This window comes from Tympanuchus pallidicinctus, unplaced genomic scaffold (assembly GCF_026119805.1).
Source record: "Tympanuchus pallidicinctus isolate F22 unplaced genomic scaffold, pur_lepc_1.0 scaffold9, whole genome shotgun sequence".
Classification (NCBI taxonomy): domain Eukaryota; kingdom Metazoa; phylum Chordata; class Aves; order Galliformes; family Phasianidae; genus Tympanuchus; species Tympanuchus pallidicinctus.
In genome coordinates, this window is record NW_026294813.1 from 23,005,653 (window position 1) to 23,026,993 (window position 21,341).

The 21,341-nt window shown below is 47.3% G+C and overlaps 1 protein-coding gene across 1 annotated transcript; it reads right to left on the reverse strand.

Annotated features, from left to right (window-relative positions):
• Nucleotides 1-5,964: 5,964 nt before the first annotated feature.
• LOC128074302 (uncharacterized) lies at nt 5,965-16,288 on the reverse strand. Its single transcript, XM_052670007.1, has 11 exons — nt 16,242-16,288; nt 14,822-14,863; nt 13,901-14,068; nt 13,348-13,389; nt 11,796-11,837; nt 10,875-11,042; nt 9,838-9,943; nt 9,482-9,501; nt 8,635-8,844; nt 6,388-6,531; nt 5,965-5,996 (listed from the first exon to the last, which is right to left on the reverse strand). Exons 1-11 carry the CDS (start codon nt 16,270-16,272, stop codon nt 5,965-5,967), a joined length of 1,005 nt encoding a protein of 334 aa, XP_052525967.1. The 5' UTR covers nt 16,273-16,288.
• Between the last annotated feature and the right edge of the window lie 5,053 nt (nt 16,289-21,341).

Below are 21,341 nucleotides of genomic sequence, written 5' to 3' on the forward strand. Positions count from 1 at the left end.
GCTTCTGTGACCTACAAGGCCCCTTCCAACCCTACATCCCATGGTTCCTTAACCTATGACGTCCCTTCCAACCCTACATTCCTTGATTCTGTGACCTTCAAGGTCCTTTCCAACCCTACATTCAATGCTTCTTTGACCTCCAAGGTCCTTTCCAACCCTACATTCCATGCTTCTGTGACCTTCAAGGTCCTTTCCAACCCCACATTCCATTCTTGTGTCAACCTTAAGTTTTCATCAAACTCTATATTCCATGCTTCTGCAACCTGCAAGTTCCTTCCAACTCTACATTTCATGGTTCTGTGACCTCGAAGGTCCCTTCCAACCCTACATTCCAAGGTTCTGTAACCTTCAATGTCCCTTCCAACCCTACATTCCATGCTTCTGTGACCTTCAATGTCCCTTTCAACCCTTTATTCCATGTTTCTGTGACCTTCAAGGTCCCTTCCAAACCTAAATTCCATGCTTCTGTGACCTTCAAGGTCCCATCCAAGCCTTCATTTCATACTTCTGGGCCTTCTAGGTCTCTTCCAATCCTACATTCCAAGGTTCTGGGACCTTCATGGTGAATTCCAATACTACATTCCATGCTTCTGTGACCTTCCAGTTCCATTCCAACCCTACATTCCATGGTTCCGTGACCTACAAGGTCCCTTACATCTCTACATTCCATGCTTCTGTGACCTCCTATGTCCCTTCCAACCCTACATTCCAAGGTTCTGTGACCTTCAAGGTCCATTCCAACCCTACATTCCAAGGTTCTGTGACCTCCAAGGTCGTTTTCCTCCCAACATTCCATGCTTCTGAGACCTTCAAGTTCCCTTCCAACCCAATATTCCATGCTTTTGTGACCTCCAAGCTCCATTCCTACTCTATATCTCCCTGAGGTCATGGGGAGGGGCTTATCCCATGGGACATGTCATGGTGGCCTGGGGACCTGAGACCCATCTTTCAGAGGCAGCACTAAATGGTAGCACCCAATCTCACGGAGTTTGTTGAAGTGCTCTACCCAAATAGGTTCTGCCCCGAAAATGTGAAATCTACATTCTTCTTAAAATTCATATTCTGCTTGTTTGTATAACATCTGTGAACTCCAAGGTCGTTTTCCTCCCAGCATTACATGCTTCTGTGACCTACAAGTTCCTTCCAACCCTACATTCCATGGTTCTGTGACCTTCAATGTCCATTCCAACCCTAAATTCCAAGGTTCTGTGACCTTCAAGGTCCATTCCAACCCTACATTCCAAGGCTCATTGACCTTCAAGGTCCATTCCAACCCTACATTCCAAGGTTCTGTGATTTTCTTTGTCCGTTCCAACACTACATTCCATGCTTGTGTCAACTTTAAGTTTTCTTCAAACTCTACATTCCATGCTTCTGCGACCTGCATGTTCCTTCCAACCCTACAATTCATGGCTCTGTGACCTCCAAGGTCGTTTTCCACCCTACATTCCATGCTTCTGTGACCTTCAAGGTCCCTTCCAACCCTACATTCCATGCTTCTGTCACCTTCAACGTCCCTTCCAACCCTAAATTCCAAGCTTCCGTGACCTTCAAGGTCCCTTCCAACCCTACATTCCATGCTTCTGTAACCTACAAGTTACATTCCAAGCCTAAATTCCAAGGTTCTGTTTCCTTCAAGGTCCCTTCTAACCATACATTCCATTCTTCTATGACCTTCAAGGTCCCTTCCAACCCAACATTCCATGCTTCTGTGACCTTCCTTGTCCATTCCAACCCTATATTCCATCGTTCTGTGACCTACAAGGTCCCTTCCAACCCTACATTCCAAGGTTCTGTTACCTTCAAGGTCCCTTCTAACCCTACATTCCATTCTTCTATGACCTTCAAGGTCCCTTCCACTCCTACATACCATGCTTCTGTGACCTGCAAAGTCCATTCCTACCCAATATTCCATCATTCTGTGACCTCCAAGGTCCCTTCCAACCCTACATTCCAAGGTTCTGTAACCTTCAATGTCCCTTCCAACCCTACATTCCATGCTTCTGTGACCTTCAATGTCCCTTTCAACCCTTTATTCCATGTTTCTGTGACTTTCAAGGTCCCTTCCAAACCTAAATTCCATGCTTCTGTGACCTTCAAGGTCCCATCCAAGCCTTCATTTCATACTTCTGGGCCTTCTAGGTCTCTTCCAATCCTACATTCCAAGGTTCTGGGACCTTCATGGTGAATTCCAATACTACATTCCATGCTTCTGTGACCTTCCAGTTCCATTCCAACCCTACATTCCATGGTTCCGTGACCTACAAGGTCCCTTACATCTCTACATTCCATGCTTCTGTGACCTCCTATGTCCCTTCCAACCCTACATTCCAAGGTTCTGTGACCTTCAAGGTCCATTCCAACCCTACATTCCAAGGTTCTGTGACCTCCAAGGTCGTTTTCCTCCCAACATTCCATGCTTCTGAGACCTTCAAGTTCCCTTCCAACCCAATATTCCATGCTTTTGTGACCTCCAAGCTCCATTCCTACTCTATATCTCCCTGAGGTCATGGGGAGGGGCTTATCCCATGGGACATGTCATGGTGGCCTGGGGACCTGAGACCCATCTTTCAGAGGCAGCACTAAATGGTAGCACCCAATCTCACGGAGTTTGTTGAAGTGCTCTACCCAAATAGGTTCTGCCCCGAAAATGTGAAATCTACATTCTTCTTAAAATTCATATTCTGCTTGTTTGTATAACATCTGTGAACTCCAAGGTCGTTTTCCTCCCAGCATTACATGCTTCTGTGACCTACAAGTTCCTTCCAACCCTACATTCCATGGTTCTGTGACCTTCAATGTCCATTCCAACCCTAAATTCCAAGGTTCTGTGACCTTCAAGGTCCATTCCAACCCTACATTCCAAGGCTCATTGACCTTCAAGGTCCATTCCAACCCTACATTCCAAGGTTCTGTGATTTTCTTTGTCCGTTCCAACACTACATTCCATGCTTGTGTCAACTTTAAGTTTTCTTCAAACTCTACATTCCATGCTTCTGCGACCTGCATGTTCCTTCCAACCCTACAATCCATGGCTCTGTGACCTCCAAGGTCGTTTTCCACCCTACATTCCATGCTTCTGTGACCTTCAAGGTCCCTTCCAACCCTACATTCCATGCTTCTGTCACCTTCAACGTCCCTTCCAACCCTAAATTCCATGCTTCAATGACCTTCAAGGTCCCTTCCAACCCTACATTCCATGCTTCTGTAACCTACAAGTTACATTCCAAGCCTACATTCCAAGGTTCTGTTTCCTTCAAGGTCCCTTCTAACCATACATTCCATTCTTCTATGACCTTCAAGGTCCCTTCCAACCCAACATTCCATGCTTCTGTGACCTTCCTTGTCCATTCCAACCCTATATTCCATCGTTCTGTGACCTACAAGGTCCCTTCCAACCCTACATTCCAAGGTTCTGTTACCTTCAAGGTCCCTTCTAACCCTACATTCCATTCTTCTATGACCTTCAAGGTCCCTTCCACTCCTACATACCATGCTTCTGTGACCTGCAAAGTCCATTCCTACCCAATATTCCATCATTCTGTGACCTCCAAGGTCCCTTCCAACACTACATTCCATGCTTCTGTGACCTCCAAGGTCCCTTCCAACCCTACATTCCATGCTTCTGTGACTTCCAAGGTCCTTTCCAACCCTACATTCCATGCTTCTGTGACCTGCAAGTTCCTTCCAGCCTTACATTCCATGCTTCTGTGACCTTCAAGGTCCATTCCAACCCTACTTTCCTTCCTTCTGTGAACTTCGATGTCCCTTCTAGCTTTATATTTCCTGTTTCTGAGACCTTTAAGTTTCCTCCAACCCTACATTCCATGCTTCTGTGACCTTCAAGTTCCCTTCCTACCCTTCATTCCAAGGTTCTGTGACCTTCAATGTACCTTCCAATCCTACTTTCCATTTTTCTGTGGCCTTCATGGTCCATTCCAACCCTACATTCCATGCTTCTGTGACCTACAAGTTCCTTCAAACCCTACATTCCATGGTTTGTGACGTCCAAGGTCCCTTCCAACCGTAAATTCCAAAGTTCTGTGGCCTTCATTGTCCCTTCCATCCCTACATTCCATTTGTCTGTGACCTTCAGCTTCCATTCCAACTCTACATTCCATGCTTCTGTGACCTTCAACTTCCATTCCAACCCTGTATTCTATGTTTCTGTGACCTTCAAGGTCCCTTCCTATCCGACATTCCATGGTTCCTTGACCTTCAACGGCCCTTCCAACCCTACATTCCGAGGTTCTGTGACCTCCAAGGTCCCATCAAACCCCTCTTTCCATGGTTCTGTGACCTTCAAGGTCCCTTCCAACCCTGTATTCTATGTTTCTATGACCTTCAAGGTCCATTCCAACCCTACATTCCCTGCTTCTGTGACCATTAAGCTGCCTTCCAACACTACATTCCATGCTTCTTTGACCTTCAACATCCCTTCCAACCCTACATTCCATGCTTTTGTGACCTTCAAGGTCCCTTCCAATCCTACATTCCATGCTTCTGTGACCTTCAAGGTAACTTCCAAACCTACATTCCATGCTTCTGTGACCTTCAAGGTCCCTTCCAACCCTACATTCCATGCCTCTGTGACCTTCAAGGTCCCTTCCAATCCTACATTCCATGCCTCTGTGACCTTCAAGGTCCCTTCCAATCCTACATTCCATGCCTCTGTGACCTTCAAGGTCCCTTCCAAACCTACATTCCATGCTTTTGTGACCTCCAAGGTCCCTTCCAATCCTACATTCCATGCCTCTGTGACCTTCAAGGTCCCTTCCAACCCTACATTCCATGCTTCTGTCACCTTCAACGTCCCTTTCAACCCTACATTCCATTTTTATGGGACGTTCATGGTCCCTTCCAACCCTACATTCCATGCTTTTGTGACCTTCAACGTCCCTTCCAACCCTACATTCCATTTTTATGGGACGTTCATGGTCCCTTCCAACCCTACATTTCATGGTTCTGTGACCTTCAACATCCCTTCCAACCCTACATTCCTTGCTTCTGTGACCTTCAAGGTCCATTCCTACCTAATATTCCATCATTCTGTGACCTCCAAGGTGCCTTCCAACCCTACTTTCCATGCTTCTGTGACCTACAAGGTCCATTCCACCCCTTCATTCCATGTTTCTGTGGCCTTCATGGTCCATTCCAACCCTACATTCCATGCTTCTGTGATCGACAAGTTCCTTCCAACCCCTTGGAAAAGTTCCTTCCAAGGTTCTGTGACCTTCACGTTCCCTTCCAACCCTACATTCCATGCTTCTGTGATCTTCAAGTTACATTCCAACCCTGTATTCTATGGTTCTGTGGCATTCTTGGTCCATTCCAACCCTACACTCCATGGTTATGTTACCTTCAAGGTCCCTTGCAACACTACATTCCATGCGTCTGTGACCTTCAACGTCCCCTCCAACCCTACATTCAAATTTTTTGGGACTTTCAAGGTCCCTTCCAACCCGACATTCCATGCTTCTGTGAACTTCCAGGTCCATTCCTACCCTACATTCCATGCTTCTGTGACCTACATGGTCCATTCCAACCCTGTATTCTATGGTTCTGTGAACTTCAAGGTCCCTTCCAACACTACATTCCATGCTTCTGTGACTTCCAAGGTCCTTTCCAACCCTACATTCCATGCTTCTGTGACCTGCAAGTTCCTTCCAGCCTTACATTCCATGCTTCTGTGACCTTCAAGGTCCATTCCAACCCTACTTTCCTTCCTTCTGTGAACTTCGATGTCCCTTCTAGCTTTATATTTCCTGTTTCTGAGACATTTAAGTTTCCTCCAACCCTACATTCCATGCTTCTGTGACCTTCAAGTTCCCTTCCTACCCTTCATTCCAAGGTTCTGTGACCTTCAATGTACCTTCCAATCCTACTTTCCATTTTTCTGTGGCCTTCATGGTCCATTCCAACCCTACATTCCATGCTTCTGTGACCTACAAGTTCCTTCAAACCCTACATTCCATGGTTTGTGACGTCCAAGGTCCCTTCCAACCGTAAATTCCAAAGTTCTGTGGCCTTCATTGTCCCTTCCATCCCTACATTCCATTTGTCTGTGACCTTCAGCTTCCATTCCAACTCTACATTCCATGCTTCTGTGACCTTCAACTTCCATTCCAACCCTGTATTCTATGTTTCTGTGACCTTCAAGGTCCCTTCCTATCCGACATTCCATGGTTCCTTGACCTTCAACGGCCCTTCCAACCCTACATTCCGAGGTTCTGTGACCTCCAAGGTCCCATCAAACCCCTCTTTCCATGGTTCTGTGACCTTCAAGGTCCCTTCCAACCCTGTATTCTATGTTTCTATGACCTTCAAGGTCCATTCCAACCCTACATTCCATGCTTCTGTGACCATTAAGCTGCCTTCCAATCGTACATTCCATGCTTCTTTGACCTTCAACATCCCTTCCAACACGACATTCCATGCTTTTGTGACCTTCAAGGTCCCTTCCAATCCTACATTCCATGCTTCTGTGACCTTCAAGGTCCCTTCCAACCCTACATTCCATGCCTCTGTGACCTTCAAGGTCCCTTCCAATCCTACATTCCATGGTTCCTTGACCTTCAACGGCCCTTCCAAACCTACATTCCATGCTTTTGTGACCTTCAAGGTCCCTTCCAAACCTACATTCCATGCTTTTGTGACCTCCAAGGTCCCTTCCAATCCTACATTCCATGCTTCTGTCACCTTCAACGTCCCTTCCAACCCTACATTCCATTTTTATGGGACGTTCATGGTCCCTTCCAACCCTACATTCCATGCTTCTGTCACCTTCAACGTCCCTTTCAACCCTACATTCCATTTTTATGGGACGTTCATGGTCCCTTCCAACCCTACATTTCATGGTTCTGTGACCTTCAACATCCCTTCCAACCCTACATTCCTTACTTCTGTGACCTTCAAGGTCCATTCCTACCTAATATTCCATCATTCTGTGACCTCCAAGGTGCCTTCCAACCCTACTTTCCATGCTTCTGTGACCTACAAGGTCCATTCCACCCCTTCATTCCATGTTTCTGTGGCCTTCATGGTCCATTCCAACCCTACATTCCATGCTTCTGTGATCGACAAGTTCCTTCCAACCCCTTGGAAAAGTTCCTTCCAAGGTTCTGTGACCTTCACGTTCCCTTCCAACCCTACATTCCATGCTTCTGTGATCTTCAAGTTACATTCCAACCCTGTATTCTATGGTTCTGTGGCATTCTTGGTCCATTCCAACCCTACACTCCATGGTTATGTTACCTTCAAGGTCCCTTGCAACACTACATTCCATGCGTCTGTGACCTTCAATGTCCCTTCCAACCCTACATTCAAATTTTTTGGGACTTTCAAGGTCCCTGCCAACCCAACATTCCATGCTTCTGTGAACTTCCAGGTCCATTCCTACCCAATATTCCATCGTTCTGTGACCTCCAAGGTCCCTTCCAACACTACATTCCATGCTTCTGTGACCTCCAAGGTCCCTTCCAACCCTACATTCCATGCTTCTGTGACTTCCAAGGTCCTTTCCAACCCTACATTCCATGCTTCTGTGACCTGCAAGTTCCTTCCAGCCTTACATTCCATGCTTCTGTGACCTTCAAGGTCCATTCCAACCCTACTTTCCTTCCTTCTGTGAACTTCGATGTCCCTTCTAGCTTTATATTTCCTGTTTCTGAGACCTTTAAGTTTCCTCCAACCCTACATTCCATGCTTCTGTGACCTTCAAGTTCCCTTCCTACCCTTCATTCCAAGGTTCTGTGACCTTCAATGTACCTTCCAATCCTACTTTCCATTTTTCTGTGGCCTTCATGGTCCATTCCAACCCTACATTCCATGCTTCTGTGACCTGCAAGTTCCTTCCAGCCTTACATTCCATGCTTCTGTGACCTTCAAGGTCCATTCCAACCCTACTTTCCTTCCTTCTGTGAACTTCGATGTCCCTTCTAGCTTTATATTTCATGTTTCTGAGACCTTTAAGTTTCCTCCAACCCTACATTCCATGCTTCTGTGACCTTCAAGTTCCCTTCCTACCCTTCATTCCAAGGTTCTGTGACCTTCAATGTACCTTCCAATCCTACTTTCCATTTTTCTGTGGTCTTCATGGTCCATTCCAACCCTACATTCCATGCTTCTGTGACCTACAAGTTCCTTCAAACCCTACATTCCATGGTTTGTGACGTCCAAGGTCCCTTCCAACCGTATATTCCAAAGTTCTGTGGCCTTCATTGTCCCTTCCATCCCTACATTCCATTTGTCTGTGACCTTCAGCTTCCATTACAACTCTACATTCCATGCTTCTGTGACCTTCAACTTCCATTCCAACCCTGTATTCTATGTTTCTGTGACCTTCAAGGTCCCTTCCTTTCCGACATTCCATGGTTCCTTGACCTTCAACGGCCCTTCCAACCATACACTCCAAGGTTCTGTGACCTCCAAGGTCCCATCAAACCCCTCTTTCCATGGTTCTGTGACCTTCAAGGTCCCTTCCAACCCTGTATTCTATGTTTCTATGACCTTCAAGGTCCATTCCAACCCTACATTCCATGCTTCTGTGACCATTAAGCTGTCTTCCAATCGTACATTCCATGCTTCTTTGACCTTCAACATCCCTTCCAACACTACATTCCATGCTTTTGTGACCTTCAAGGTCCCTTCCAACCCTACATTCCATGCTTCTGTGACCTTCAAGGTCCCTTCCAACCCTACATTCCATGTTTCTGTGACCTTCAAGGTCCCTTCCAACCCTACATTCCACGCTTTTGTGACCTTCAAGGTCCATTCCAAACCTACATTCCATGCTTCTGTGACCTACAAGGTCCCTTCCAACTCTACATTCCATGCTTCTGTGACCTACAAGGTCCATTCCACCCCTTCATTCCATGTTTCTGTGGCCTTCATGGTCCATTCCAACCCTACATTCCATGCTTCTGTGATCGACAAGTTCCTTCCAACCCCTTGGAACTTCCTTCCAAGGTTCTGTGACATTCACGTTCCCTTCCAACCCTACATTCCATGCTTCTGTGATCTTCAAGTTACATTCCAACCCTGTATTCTATGGTTCTGTAGCATTCTTGGTCCATTCCAACCCTACACTCCATGGTTCTGTAACCTACAAGGTCCCTTCTAACCCTACATTCCATGCTTCTGTGACCTCCAAGCTCGTTTTCCTCCCAACATTCCATGGTTATGTTACCTTCAAGGTCCCTTCCAACACTACATTCCATGCGTCTGTGACCTGCAAGTTCCCCTCCAACCCCACATTAAAATTTTTTGGGACTTTCAAGGTCCCTGCCAACCCAACATTCCATGGTTCTGTGACCTACAACATCCCTTCCAACCCTATATTCCATGCTTCTGTGACCTTCAAGGTCCCTTCCAGCCCTACATTCCATGCTTTTGTGACCTTCAAGGTCCATTCCAACCCTACATTCCATGCTTTTGTGACCTCCAAGGTCCCTTCCAATCCTACATTCCATGCCTCTGTGACCTTCAAGATCCCTTCCAACCCTACATTCCATGGTTCTGTGACATTCAACATCCCTTCCAACCCTACATTCCATTTTTATGGGACGTTCATGGTCCCTTCCAACCCTACATTTCATGGTTCTGTGACCTTCAACATTCCTTCCAACCCTACATTCCTTGCTTCTGTAACCTTCAAGGTCCATTCCTACCTAATATTCCATCATTCTGTGACCTTCAAGGTCCATTCCAGCCCTACATTCCAAGGTTCTGTGACCATTAAGCTGCCTTCCAATCGTACATTCCATGCTTCTTTGACCTTCAACATCCCTTCCAACACGACATTCCATGCTTTTGTGACCTTCAAGGTCCCTTCCAAACCTACATTCCATGCTTCTGTGACCTTCAAGGTCCCTTCCAACCCTACATTCCATGCTTCTGTGACCTTCAAGGTCCCTTCCTACCCTACATTCCATGCCTCTGTGACCTTCAAGGTCCCTTCCAACCCTACATTCCATGCTTTTGTGACCTTCAAGGTCCATTCCAACCCTACATTCCATGCTTTTGTGACCTCCAAGGTCCCTTCCAATCCTACATTCCATGCCTCTGTGACCTTCAAGGTCCCTTCCAACCCTACATTCCATGCTTCTGTGACCTTCAACATCCCTTCCAACCCTACATTCCATTTTTATGGGACGTTCATGGTCCCTTCCAACCCTACATTTCATGGTTCTGTGACCTTCAACATTCCTTCCAACCCTACATTCCTTGCTTCTGTGACCTTCAAGGTCCATTCCTACCAAATATTCCATCATTCTGTGAACTCCAAGGTCCCTTCCAACCCTACATTCCATGCTTCTGTGACCTACAAGGTCCCTTCCAACTCTACATTCCATGCTTCTGTGACCTTCATGGTCCATTCCACCCCTTCATTCCATGTTTCTGTGGCCTTCATGGTCCATTCCAACCCTACATTCCATGCTTCTGTGATCAACAAGTTCCTTCCAACCCCTTGGAACTTCCTTCCAAGGTTCTGTGACCTTCACGTTCCCTTCCAACCCTACATTCCATGCTTCTGTGATCTTCAAGTTACATTCCAACCCTGTATTCTATGGTTCTGTAGCATTCTTGGTCCATTCCAACCCTACACTCCATGGTTCTGTAACCTACAAGGTCCCTTCTAACCCTACATTCCATGCTTCTGTGACCTCCAAGCTCGTTTTCCTCCCAACATTCCATGGTTATGTTACCTTCAAGGTCCCTTCCAACACTACATTCCATGCGTCTGTGACCTGCAAGTTCCCCTCCAACCCCACATTAAAATTTTTTGGGACTTTCAAGGTCCCTGCCAACCCAACATTCCATGGTTCTGTGACCTACAACATCCCTTCCAACCCTATATTCCATGCTTCTGTGACCTTCAAGGTCCCTTCCAACCCTACATTCCATGCCTCTGTGACCTTCAAGGTCCCTTCCAACCCTACATTCCATGCTTTTGTGACCTTCAAGGTCCATTCCAACCCTACATTCCATGCTTTTGTGACCTCCAAGGTCCCTTCCAATCCTACATTCCATGCCTCTGTGACCTTCAAGTTCCCTTCCAACTCCACATTCCATGCTTCTGTGAACTACCAGGTCCATTCCTACCCAATATTCCATCGTTCTGTGACCTTCAAGGTCCCTTCCAACCCTACATTCCATGCTTCTGTGACCTACATGGTCCATTCCAACCCTGTATTCTATGTTTCTGTGAACTTCAAGGTCCATTCCAACCCTGTATTCTGTGGGTCTGTGACATTCTTGGTCCATTCGAACCCTACATTCCATGCTTCTGTGACCTACAAGTTCCTTCCAACCCTACATTCCATGGTTCTGTGACTTCCAAGGTCCTTTCCAACCCTACATTCCATGTTTCTGTGACCTACAAGTTACATTAAACCTTACATTCCAAGCTTCTGTGACCTACAAGTTCCATTCCAATGCTGCATTCCATGCATCTGTGACATTCCAGGTCCATTCCTACCCTACATTCCATGCTTCTGTGACCTTCAAGGTCCCTTCCACCCCTACATTCCAAGGTTCTGTGACCTTCAAGGTCCCTTCCAAACATACATTCCATGCTTCTGTGACCTACAATTTACATTCCTATCCTATATTCCATTGTTTTGTAACCTTCAAGGTCCCTTCCAACCCTACATTGCATGCTTGTGTGCTCTACAAGTTACATTCCAACCCTACATTCCAAGGTTCTGTGACCGAAAAGTCCCATTTCATCCCTTCATTCCATGCTTCTGTGACCTGCAAGTTCCTTCCAACACTACATTCCAAGGTTCTGTGACCTTCAAGTTCCCTTCCAACCCTACATTCCATGTTTCTGTGACCTACAAATTCCTTCCAACCCCACATTCCATGTTTCTTTGACCTTCAAGGCCCCTTCCAACCATACATTCCATGCATCTGAGGCCGTTGAGGTGCCTTCCAACCCTCCATTCCATGCTTCTGTGACCTACAAGTAACATTCCAACCCTACATTCCTAGCTTCCGTGACCTAAATGTTCCATTCCAAACCTGCATTGCATGTTCCTGTGAACTTCAAAGTCCCTTCCAACCCTACATTCCAAGGTTCTCTGACCTCCAAAGTCATTACCAACCCTACATTCCATGGTGCTTTGCCCTTCAAGTTACCTTCCAACCCTACATTCCATGCTTCTGTGACCTATAAGTTGCATTCCAACCCTACATTCCATGCTTCTGTGACCAGCAAGGTCCCTTCCAACCCTACATTCCGTGCTTCTGTCATTTTCAAGATCCATTCCAATCCTACTTTCCATGCTTCTGTGATCTGCAAGGTCCCTTCCAACTATCCATTCCATGCATCTGCGACATTAAATTTCCCTTCCAACCCTACATTCCATGCTTCTGTTACCTTCAAGGTCCCTTCCAACCCTACATTCCATGCTTTTGTGACCTTCAAGGTCCATTCCAACCCTACATTCCATGCTTTTGTGACCTCCAAGGTCCCTTCCAATCCTACATTCCATGCCTCTGTGACCTTCAAGATCCCTTCCAACCCTACATTCCATGGTTCTGTGACATTCAACATCCCTTCCAACCCTACATTCCATTTTATGGGACGTTCATGGTCCCTTCCAACCCTACATTTCATGGTTCTGTGACCTTCAACATTCCTTCCAACCCTACATTCCTTGCTTCTGTAACCTTCAAGGTCCATTCCTACCTAATATTCCATCATTCTGTGACCTTCAAGGTCCATTCCAGCCCTACATTCCAAGGTTCTGTGACCATTAAGCTGCCTTCCAATCGTACATTCCATGCTTCTTTGACCTTCAACATCCCTTCCAACACGACATTCCATGCTTTTGTGACCTTCAAGGTCCCTTCCAAACCTACATTCCATGCTTCTGTGACCTTCAAGGTCCCTTCCAACCCTACATTCCATGCTTCTGTGACCTTCAAGGTCCCTTCCTACCCTACATTCCATGCCTCTGTGACCTTCAAGGTCCCTTCCAACCCTACATTCCATGCTTTTGTGACCTTCAAGGTCCATTCCAACCCTACATTCCATGCTTTTGTGACCTCCAAGGTCCCTTCCAATCCTACATTCCATGCCTCTGTGACCTTCAAGGTCCCTTCCAACCCTACATTCCATGCTTCTGTGACCTTCAACATCCCTTCCAACCCTACATTCCATTTTTATGGGACGTTCATGGTCCCTTCCAACCCTACATTTCATGGTTCTGTGACCTTCAACATTCCTTCCAACCCTACATTCCTTGCTTCTGTGACCTTCAAGGTCCATTCCTACCAAATATTCCATCATTCTGTGAACTCCAAGGTCCCTTCCAACCCTACATTCCATGCTTCTGTGACCTACAAGGTCCCTTCCAACTCTACATTCCATGCTTCTGTGACCTTCATGGTCCATTCCACCCCTTCATTCCATGTTTCTGTGGCCTTCATGGTCCATTCCAACCCTACATTCCATGCTTCTGTGATCAACAAGTTCCTTCCAACCCCTTGGAACTTCCTTCCAAGGTTCTGTGACCTTCACGTTCCCTTCCAACCCTACATTCCATGCTTCTGTGATCTTCAAGTTACATTCCAACCCTGTATTCTATGGTTCTGTAGCATTCTTGGTCCATTCCAACCCTACACTCCATGGTTCTGTAACCTACAAGGTCCCTTCTAACCCTACATTCCATGCTTCTGTGACCTCCAAGCTCGTTTTCCTCCCAACATTCCATGGTTATGTTACCTTCAAGGTCCCTTCCAACACTACATTCCATGCGTCTGTGACCTGCAAGTTCCCCTCCAACCCCACATTAAAATTTTTTGGGACTTTCAAGGTCCCTACCAACCCAACATTCCATGGTTCTGTGACCTACAACATCCCTTCCAACCCTATATTCCATGCTTCTGTGACCTTCAAGGTCCCTTCCAACCCTACATTCCATGCCTCTGTGACCTTCAAGGTCCCTTCCAACCCTACATTCCATGCTTTTGTGACCTTCAAGGTCCATTCCAACCCTACATTCCATGCTTTTGTGACCTCCAAGGTCCCTTCCAATCCTACATTCCATGCCTCTGTGACCTTCAAGTTCCCTTCCAACTCCACATTCCATGCTTCTGTGAACTACCAGGTCCATTCCTACCCAATATTCCATCGTTCTGTGACCTTCAAGGTCCCTTCCAACCCTACATTCCATGCTTCTGTGACCTACATGGTCCATTCCAACCCTGTATTCTATGTTTCTGTGAACTTCAAGGTCCATTCCAACCCTGTATTCTGTGGGTCTGTGACATTCTTGGTCCATTCGAACCCTACATTCCATGCTTCTGTGACCTACAAGTTCCTTCCAACCCTACATTCCATGGTTCTGTGACTTCCAAGGTCCTTTCCAACCCTACATTCCATGTTTCTGTGACCTACAAGTTACATTAAACCTTACATTCCAAGCTTCTGTGACCTACAAGTTCCATTCCAATGCTGCATTCCATGCATCTGTGACATTCCAGGTCCATTCCTACCCTACATTCCATGCTTCTGTGACCTTCAAGGTCCCTTCCACCCCTACATTCCAAGGTTCTGTGACCTTCAAGGTCCCTTCCAAACATACATTCCATGCTTCTGTGACCTACAATTTACATTCCTATCCTATATTCCATTGTTTTGTAACCTTCAAGGTCCCTTCCAACCCTACATTGCATGCTTGTGTGCTCTACAAGTTACATTCCAACCCTACATTCCAAGGTTCTGTGACCGAAAAGTCCCATTTCATCCCTTCATTCCATGCTTCTGTGACCTGCAAGTTCCTTCCAACACTACATTCCAAGGTTCTGTGACCTTCAAGTTCCCTTCCAACCCTACATTCCATGTTTCTGTGACCTACAAATTCCTTCCAACCCCACATTCCATGTTTCTTTGACCTTCAAGGCCCCTTCCAACCATACATTCCATGCATCTGAGGCCGTTGAGGTCCCTTCCAACCCTCCATTCCATGCTTCTGTGACCTACAAGTAACATTCCAACCCTACATTCCTAGCTTCCGTGACCTAAATGTTCCATTCCAAACCTGCATTGCATGTTCCTGTGAACTTCAAAGTCCCTTCCAACCCTACATTCCAAGGTTCTCTGACCTCCAAAGTCATTACCAACCCTACATTCCATGGTGCTTTGCCCTTCAAGTTACCTTCCAACCCTACATTCCATGCTTCTGTGACCTATAAGTTGCATTCCAACCCTACATTCCATGCTTCTGTGACCAGCAAGGTCCCTTCCAACCCTACATTCCGTGCTTCTGTCATTTTCAAGATCCATTCCAATCCTACTTTCCATGCTTCTGTGATCTGCAAGGTCCCTTCCAACTATCCATTCCATGCATCTGCGACATTAAATTTCCCTTCCAACCCTACATTCCATGCTTCTGTTACCTTCAAGGTCCCTTCCAACTCTACATTCCACGCTTCTGTGACCTACAAGATCCGTCCAACCCTATATTCCATTCTTCTGTGTCCTTCATATTCCATTCTTACCCTATAGTCCATGCTTCTCTGACCTCCAAGGTCCCTTCCAACTCTATATTCCATGATTATGTGACTTTCAACGTCCCTTCCAACTATACATTCCATGCTTCTGTGACCTACAAGTTACATTCCAACCCTACTTTCCAAGGTTCTGTGACCTTCAAGGTCCCTTCCAACCCCACATTCCATGCTTCTGTGACCTACAAATTCCTTCCAAACCTACATTCCATGCTTCTGTGCCCTCCAAGGTCCCTTCCAACCATACATTCCATGCTTCTGTAACCTTCTTTGTCCATTCCAACCCTATATTCCATGTTTCTGTGACCACCAAGGTGCCTTCCAACTGTACATTCCATGCTTCTGTGACCTCCAAGGTTGTGTTCCACCCTACATTCCATGCTTCTGTGACCTTCAAGGTCCCTACCAACCCTTCATTCTGTGCTTCTGTGACCTTCAAAGTCCCTTCCAACCCTACATTTCATGGTTCTGTGACCTTCAGTGTCCCTTTTAGCCCTTCATTCCATGGTTCTGTTCAAGTTCCCATCCAAGCGTGCATTTCATGCTTCTGCGGCCTTCATGGTCCCTTCCAACCCTACATTCCATGCCTCTGAGACTTACAAGTTCCATTCCAACCCTACATTCCAAGGTTCTGCGACCTCCAAGGTCTCTTCCAACCCTTCATTCCATGCTTCTGTGACCTTCGAGGTCCCTTCCAACCCTACATTCCATGCTTCTGTGACCTCCAAGGTCCATTCCAACCCTACATTCCATGCTTCTGTGACCTACAAGTTCCTTCCAACCCTTCATTCCATGGTTCTGTCACCTTCAAGTTCCATTCCAACCCTTCATTCCATGCTTCTGAGATCTTCAAGCTCCCTTCCAACCCTACATTCCGTTGTTCTGTGACCTTCAAGGTTCCATTCCAACCCTACATTCCATTCTTCTTTCATTTTCAAGGTCCCTTCCAACTCTGCATTCCTTGGTTCTGTGACATCCAAGGTCCCTTCCAACCCTTCATTCCATGCTTCTGTGATCTTCAAGGTCCATTCCTACCCAATATTCCATCGTTCTGTGACCTTCAAGGTCCCTTCCAACCCTATATTCCATGGTTCTGTGACCCTCGAGGTGCCTTCCTACCCTACATTCCATGCTTCTGTGACCTTCAAGTTCCATTCCAACCCTACATTCCAAGGTTTTGTGACCTCCAAGGTCCCTTCCAACTCTACATTTCATGCTTCGACCATTTTTAAGTTGCCTTTCAACCCTTCATTCCATGGTTCTGTGACCTTCAAGGTCCCTTCCATCTCTACGTTTCATGCTTCTGGTGCCTTCAAGGTCCCTACCAACCCTACTTTCCATGGGTCTGTGACCTCCAAGGTCCCTTCCAACCCAACATACCATGCTTCTTTCATTTTCAATGTCCCTTCCAACCCTACATTCCATGCTTCTGTGACATTCAAGTTCCCTTCCAACCCTACATTCCATTCTTCTGTCATTTTCATGGTTCCTTCCAACCCTACATTCCATGGTTCTGTGACCTGCAAGATCCCTTCCGACCCTACATTCCATTGTTGTGTGACCTTTCAGGTCCCTTCCAACCCTGCATTTCATGCTTCTGTGACGTTCAAGTTCCATTCCAATCCTGCATTCCATGCTTTTGTTACCTACAAGGCCCATTCCAATCCTACATTCCATGGTTCTGTGACCTTCATGGTCACTTCTAATCCAGCCATTTCATGGGAATTTAGAAAATCAAGAGTGCAGCTTTGTGGTACTCAGGACTCTGTAGTATCTTTCTTGCATATTCTGAGCAGAAAGGCAGACTTTTTTCTTAGACCAGAGCACCTGTGTCATCTCCAACAGCCAACTTTCTGCTGATCAGCCTTGCAAAGCTCAGAGAGCACTTCTTAGTGAGTCCAGGGCTCTGTGTTAGGGTTGCACTTTTGTTCCTTGTCCAGGGCTTCTGCGATTCACCCACTGCTCTGCTGCCGGCTGCTGCCGTACTACTGGGTTCGTTTCATCTATTAAAGGTTACATGTATTTTTGAATCTTTTTGTGCTCTGTTTTCTTTCAATATTTGTACAGCAGCTCTTCAGGAGCTCGGCCGATAGGAAATTATACTAATTTTTTCTTGCACAGAAAAATGGATCTCTTGACATTCTGGCTCTTTCACCAGCCCTGTGCAAACATCCAGACGCGAGTGCTACCTATAGAAATGTATTTGAATTGTGGCTCTTTGTGTTCAAAGAGTTTGGGCCCTGCCAAAGAGCTCACAGCTCGTCCCTGAGCTGAGCAATGCTGACTAACAGGGAAGCTCCATCTGCAGTCCCCTGGGGTAAACGCGGTTCCTTTGAGCCTTTGTGCTTTGGAAGCAACTTGGGCCCACGTTGGTGCTGAGCACAGTGCCTGCTGCTTCCAAGCTTCTGCCCTGTCTGCTCTCTGCCGTGTGTCTCCCTCTAGCTGGCAAGGATGTTGTCATAGGGCCAGTCTCTTTGCATGGTTTCATTTCCACGTGGGTGACACAACATCTTCAGCCTGCTGTGCCGCCTGATGTTGGGGCAGCTCATGTGCTGACAGCTCTGTGGATGTGTTTCAGGGAATTCTTTCTTTGTGACAATCCTTTTAGTTCTTGGTGTAAGGGAGGAGGAGAGGGATGGATTGGACGGTCTGCACGTCCTGCTTTCAGCAGCTGGTGTCCTCTTTTCCTTCTCATTCCTCCCAAGAACATGAAAAAAAAAAAAAAATCAGAAATAATTGATGAATGTTCAGATGTTTTCAATGCCTGAAACCGCCCAAGAGCAAAGAAGGAGGCAGTAAACATGTTTTCAAGAAGTCAAAGTAAAGATTTCACCCTTTCTGAGTGACAGTCCTTTGGTCGGCCTGAGATGCGCGCATGGGTTTCAGCGATGAGGCAGGGAGAGCACTGAGCTGAAAAGAATGGTCAGCAAGTTGTTAGCAATAAGGGTTGATGTTTCTGTGTTGCTGAGGCCGAGTGCACACGATGTTCCCCGGGTGGGGGATGTGATGGCCTTCTCTATTTCTCTTTCTTTGGATGTGGTGCTCAGGGACACGATGTCCCGTAACAACCCCAAGTGGAGGGTTGTTAGAGCTGGGGTAGGATGGTGAAGGTTGTGGTTGGACGCAGTGATCCTTTAGGTCTCTTCCAACCTGAGCAATTCTGTGATTCTGTTCTTGTTGTCACGTCTAGGAATAGTTGTAACTCTTCTATGCTCCTTTCTCCCTGCTGTAGCTTTTACCTGGGAAAATCAGCATTTCGTGCTGATCATGGCACCTGTTTGCTTTGCTTTTTGTTTCAAGAACTGAAGCCTAAAGCACCGTCCAACAAAACAAAAGATGAAATCAAACCTGCAACGGCGCTCAGAGCCTCGATCAGAGACGATCTGATCGGTGGCAGCTGAGTTCAGCGGAGACGAATTCAGCCTCTGGCCACAGCACGCTGCTGCCTTGGCTTTTATGAGCGTTTGCAAGTGCTTGACATTACAGGCCAGGAACACAGCACGTGTGGGCAGCATCTCGGCCAGGCAAACCATGCGAGGCCGCGTGGAGCTGCGTGATGTAGAGCCCTGCTGCGCACACCAGGAGCTCTGCTCGCTCTGCTCGCAGCGACGGTGCGTAAATGCAATGATGGAGGGGTGTTTTGAGAAAGCGGCTCCTGCAGTCGTGGCCTGATGGCAGCCATCAAGAGCTGCTCTGCATTTTAACTGGGAAGGCAGCAGTCACTTAGAGCAGAAATATTGCGGCGCGCGGCCGTGCTCGGAGGGCACTGCTCGCAGGGCAGCTCTGCTGTCTGATGACAGTCCGTGCGTACAGAACGGGAGAACTGGGGAATATAAACAAGCGGGACGGAGGCTTCTGCCACATCACGTTAGGGGACCCATCTGTGAGGGATACAAGGTTTGGATTGTTTTGCGGATGGTCGCATCGCTGTGCTGAATGCACTCTTTTCCCTTCAAGCCTTAAACTCTGGTGTTGGAGCAGAGAGCTGCAGTGCCTCCTCCAACTTCCAGCCGGAGCCGGGTGCCTGCTCTCCCAGCAGCAGAGGAGCAGAGAAGTGCTTTGGGACGGCCCTGCACTGCCCTGCCTGGTGCTGAGCTGGCAGACCAGCGTGCAGCCTGCAGTGTTGGTCAGATAGCATTAACGAAGCAGTTCAGTACGGTCACCAAGGTTCTCTTCCAACGAGAGGAGGGACCTGCGTGCTGCTCTTGCTGCCCTGTGCTCTGATTTCTCTTCTTGCTGTGTTACCCAACCGGCGTCCTCCTGGGAGACCAGGCGGATAACCTTTCTGCAATAAGCTGATATTCAAACACAAGGACTTCACTCCTGAACTGCCCCAATATTTGAGAAAGGGTTTTACAGTGAAATAGGTTGGTTTTTTTTTTTTCCTGCGTCTCGTTATTGGCCTGGCAGCTGCGCCGCGTATGGCCGGCGTGCTGAGAAAGGTAATGCCAACAGAATGAAAAGGTCGCAGTTATATAAAAATCCTTTCAAAACTAAACAGCCCCGGCACACTGAATTCCCCGTGGATGTTCAGTAGTTGAGAACCGAGAGAGTCAGGATGTTTGGGAGGTTGAATTCTGCATCTGCAAATGTCCGGTGGAAGCCAGGAGCAGTCGGCAGCTGTGCTCAGCCCACGCTGCCCCAGTCCATGGAAGAAGCAGGAGCCCCATGGAGCTCAAGGTGCAAGAAAAACATACAGCATGGACCAGAGAGAGACCACGGAGCCTGCCCAAAGCAGAGCAAAGGTCGGTCTTACTTGTGCTGCACCTCTGAGAAAGGCAAAACCACCGGATGAGCAGAGGCTTTGAGGTCAGGGACTCCCGAAGGCAGAGAAGCTGTCTTTGCGTTTGAGGGGTCCACTAATTTCGCTCTAATTATTTTTTGATTCATATTAACGTTCAGCATCTGCAGCATCCTGCTGCAGAGTCCCTTGTACGAGATGGAGAAGCACCTCGGAAACCTTTGCCCCCCTTTCTCATGAAAGGAGCGGGCATCCCTGTGACAGAATCACAGAATCACCGAGGTTGGAAAAGACCTTCAAGATCACCCAGTCCAACCATCCACCCATCACCAACAGCTCCCACTAAACCACGTCCCTCAACACAAAATCCAAACATTCCTTCAACGCCTCCAGGGTCAGTGACTCCACCAGCTCCCTGGGCAGCCCATTCCACTGCCTGACCACTCTTTCAGAACAGAAGTATTCCTAACGTCCAGCCTAAATCTCCCCTTCCATGCTCCCTCCCACCTTTCACCCTCTGAAATCATCCCTCACCCCTGAAAGCCCTTTTTATCACCCTACATTCCACACACTCCATCATCACGGCTTTACTGACCTTTGCTGTGTCTACCTTGCCCAACCCTTGTCCCATCCAATGACCCCATGCCAAGTTCATCTGCTGCCCACCCAGCCTTTCGTCTGCCCAGCTCTGCTCTGCCAGCTGTGCTGCTGGTGGGGAATCTGAGCTCCCTGAGGCATTTCCTGTGCAGGCACTCGTGGATGTTTTCAGGGGCACAGTTATGCTTTCCGTATGTTTCTGTGTTCCTGTCCTATTGACCTGTTAGCATTAATGGCAACTGAGTGAAAACTTCACAGCACCTGGGGAAGTGGTCTGGTGGTCCACGTTTGGTTGGACTCAGCAGTCTTAATGAGCCTGAATGATTCTGTCACCCTCCAAAGTTCTGTTCATTTTCTGTTCTCACTGCCCCGTGCAACTCCATCTCATCGGCATCCCTGGCACCCACAGCTACGGCTCGCAGCACTCCTTGCAGACGTGGGACCGGGAGGCGGTGAAATAAACCCAAAGTGTTTGTAACGGCTG

What these genes read in the sequence shown, in the direction of transcription:
- LOC128074302 (XM_052670007.1), bottom strand. Translation starts at nt 16,272, where the DNA reads ATGGAATGTAGGGTTGGAATGGACCTTGGAG. An exon ending in GGTTGGAAGGGACCTTGAAG is followed by an intron (nt 13,390 to 13,900) that starts GTCACAGAAGCA and finishes TGGACCATGAAG; the next exon opens with GTCACAGAAGCATGGAATGT. An exon ending in CACAGAAGCATGGAATGTAG is followed by an intron (nt 9,502 to 9,837) that starts GTTTGGAAGGGA and finishes CATGGAATGTAG; the next exon opens with GGTTGGAAGGGATCTTGAAG.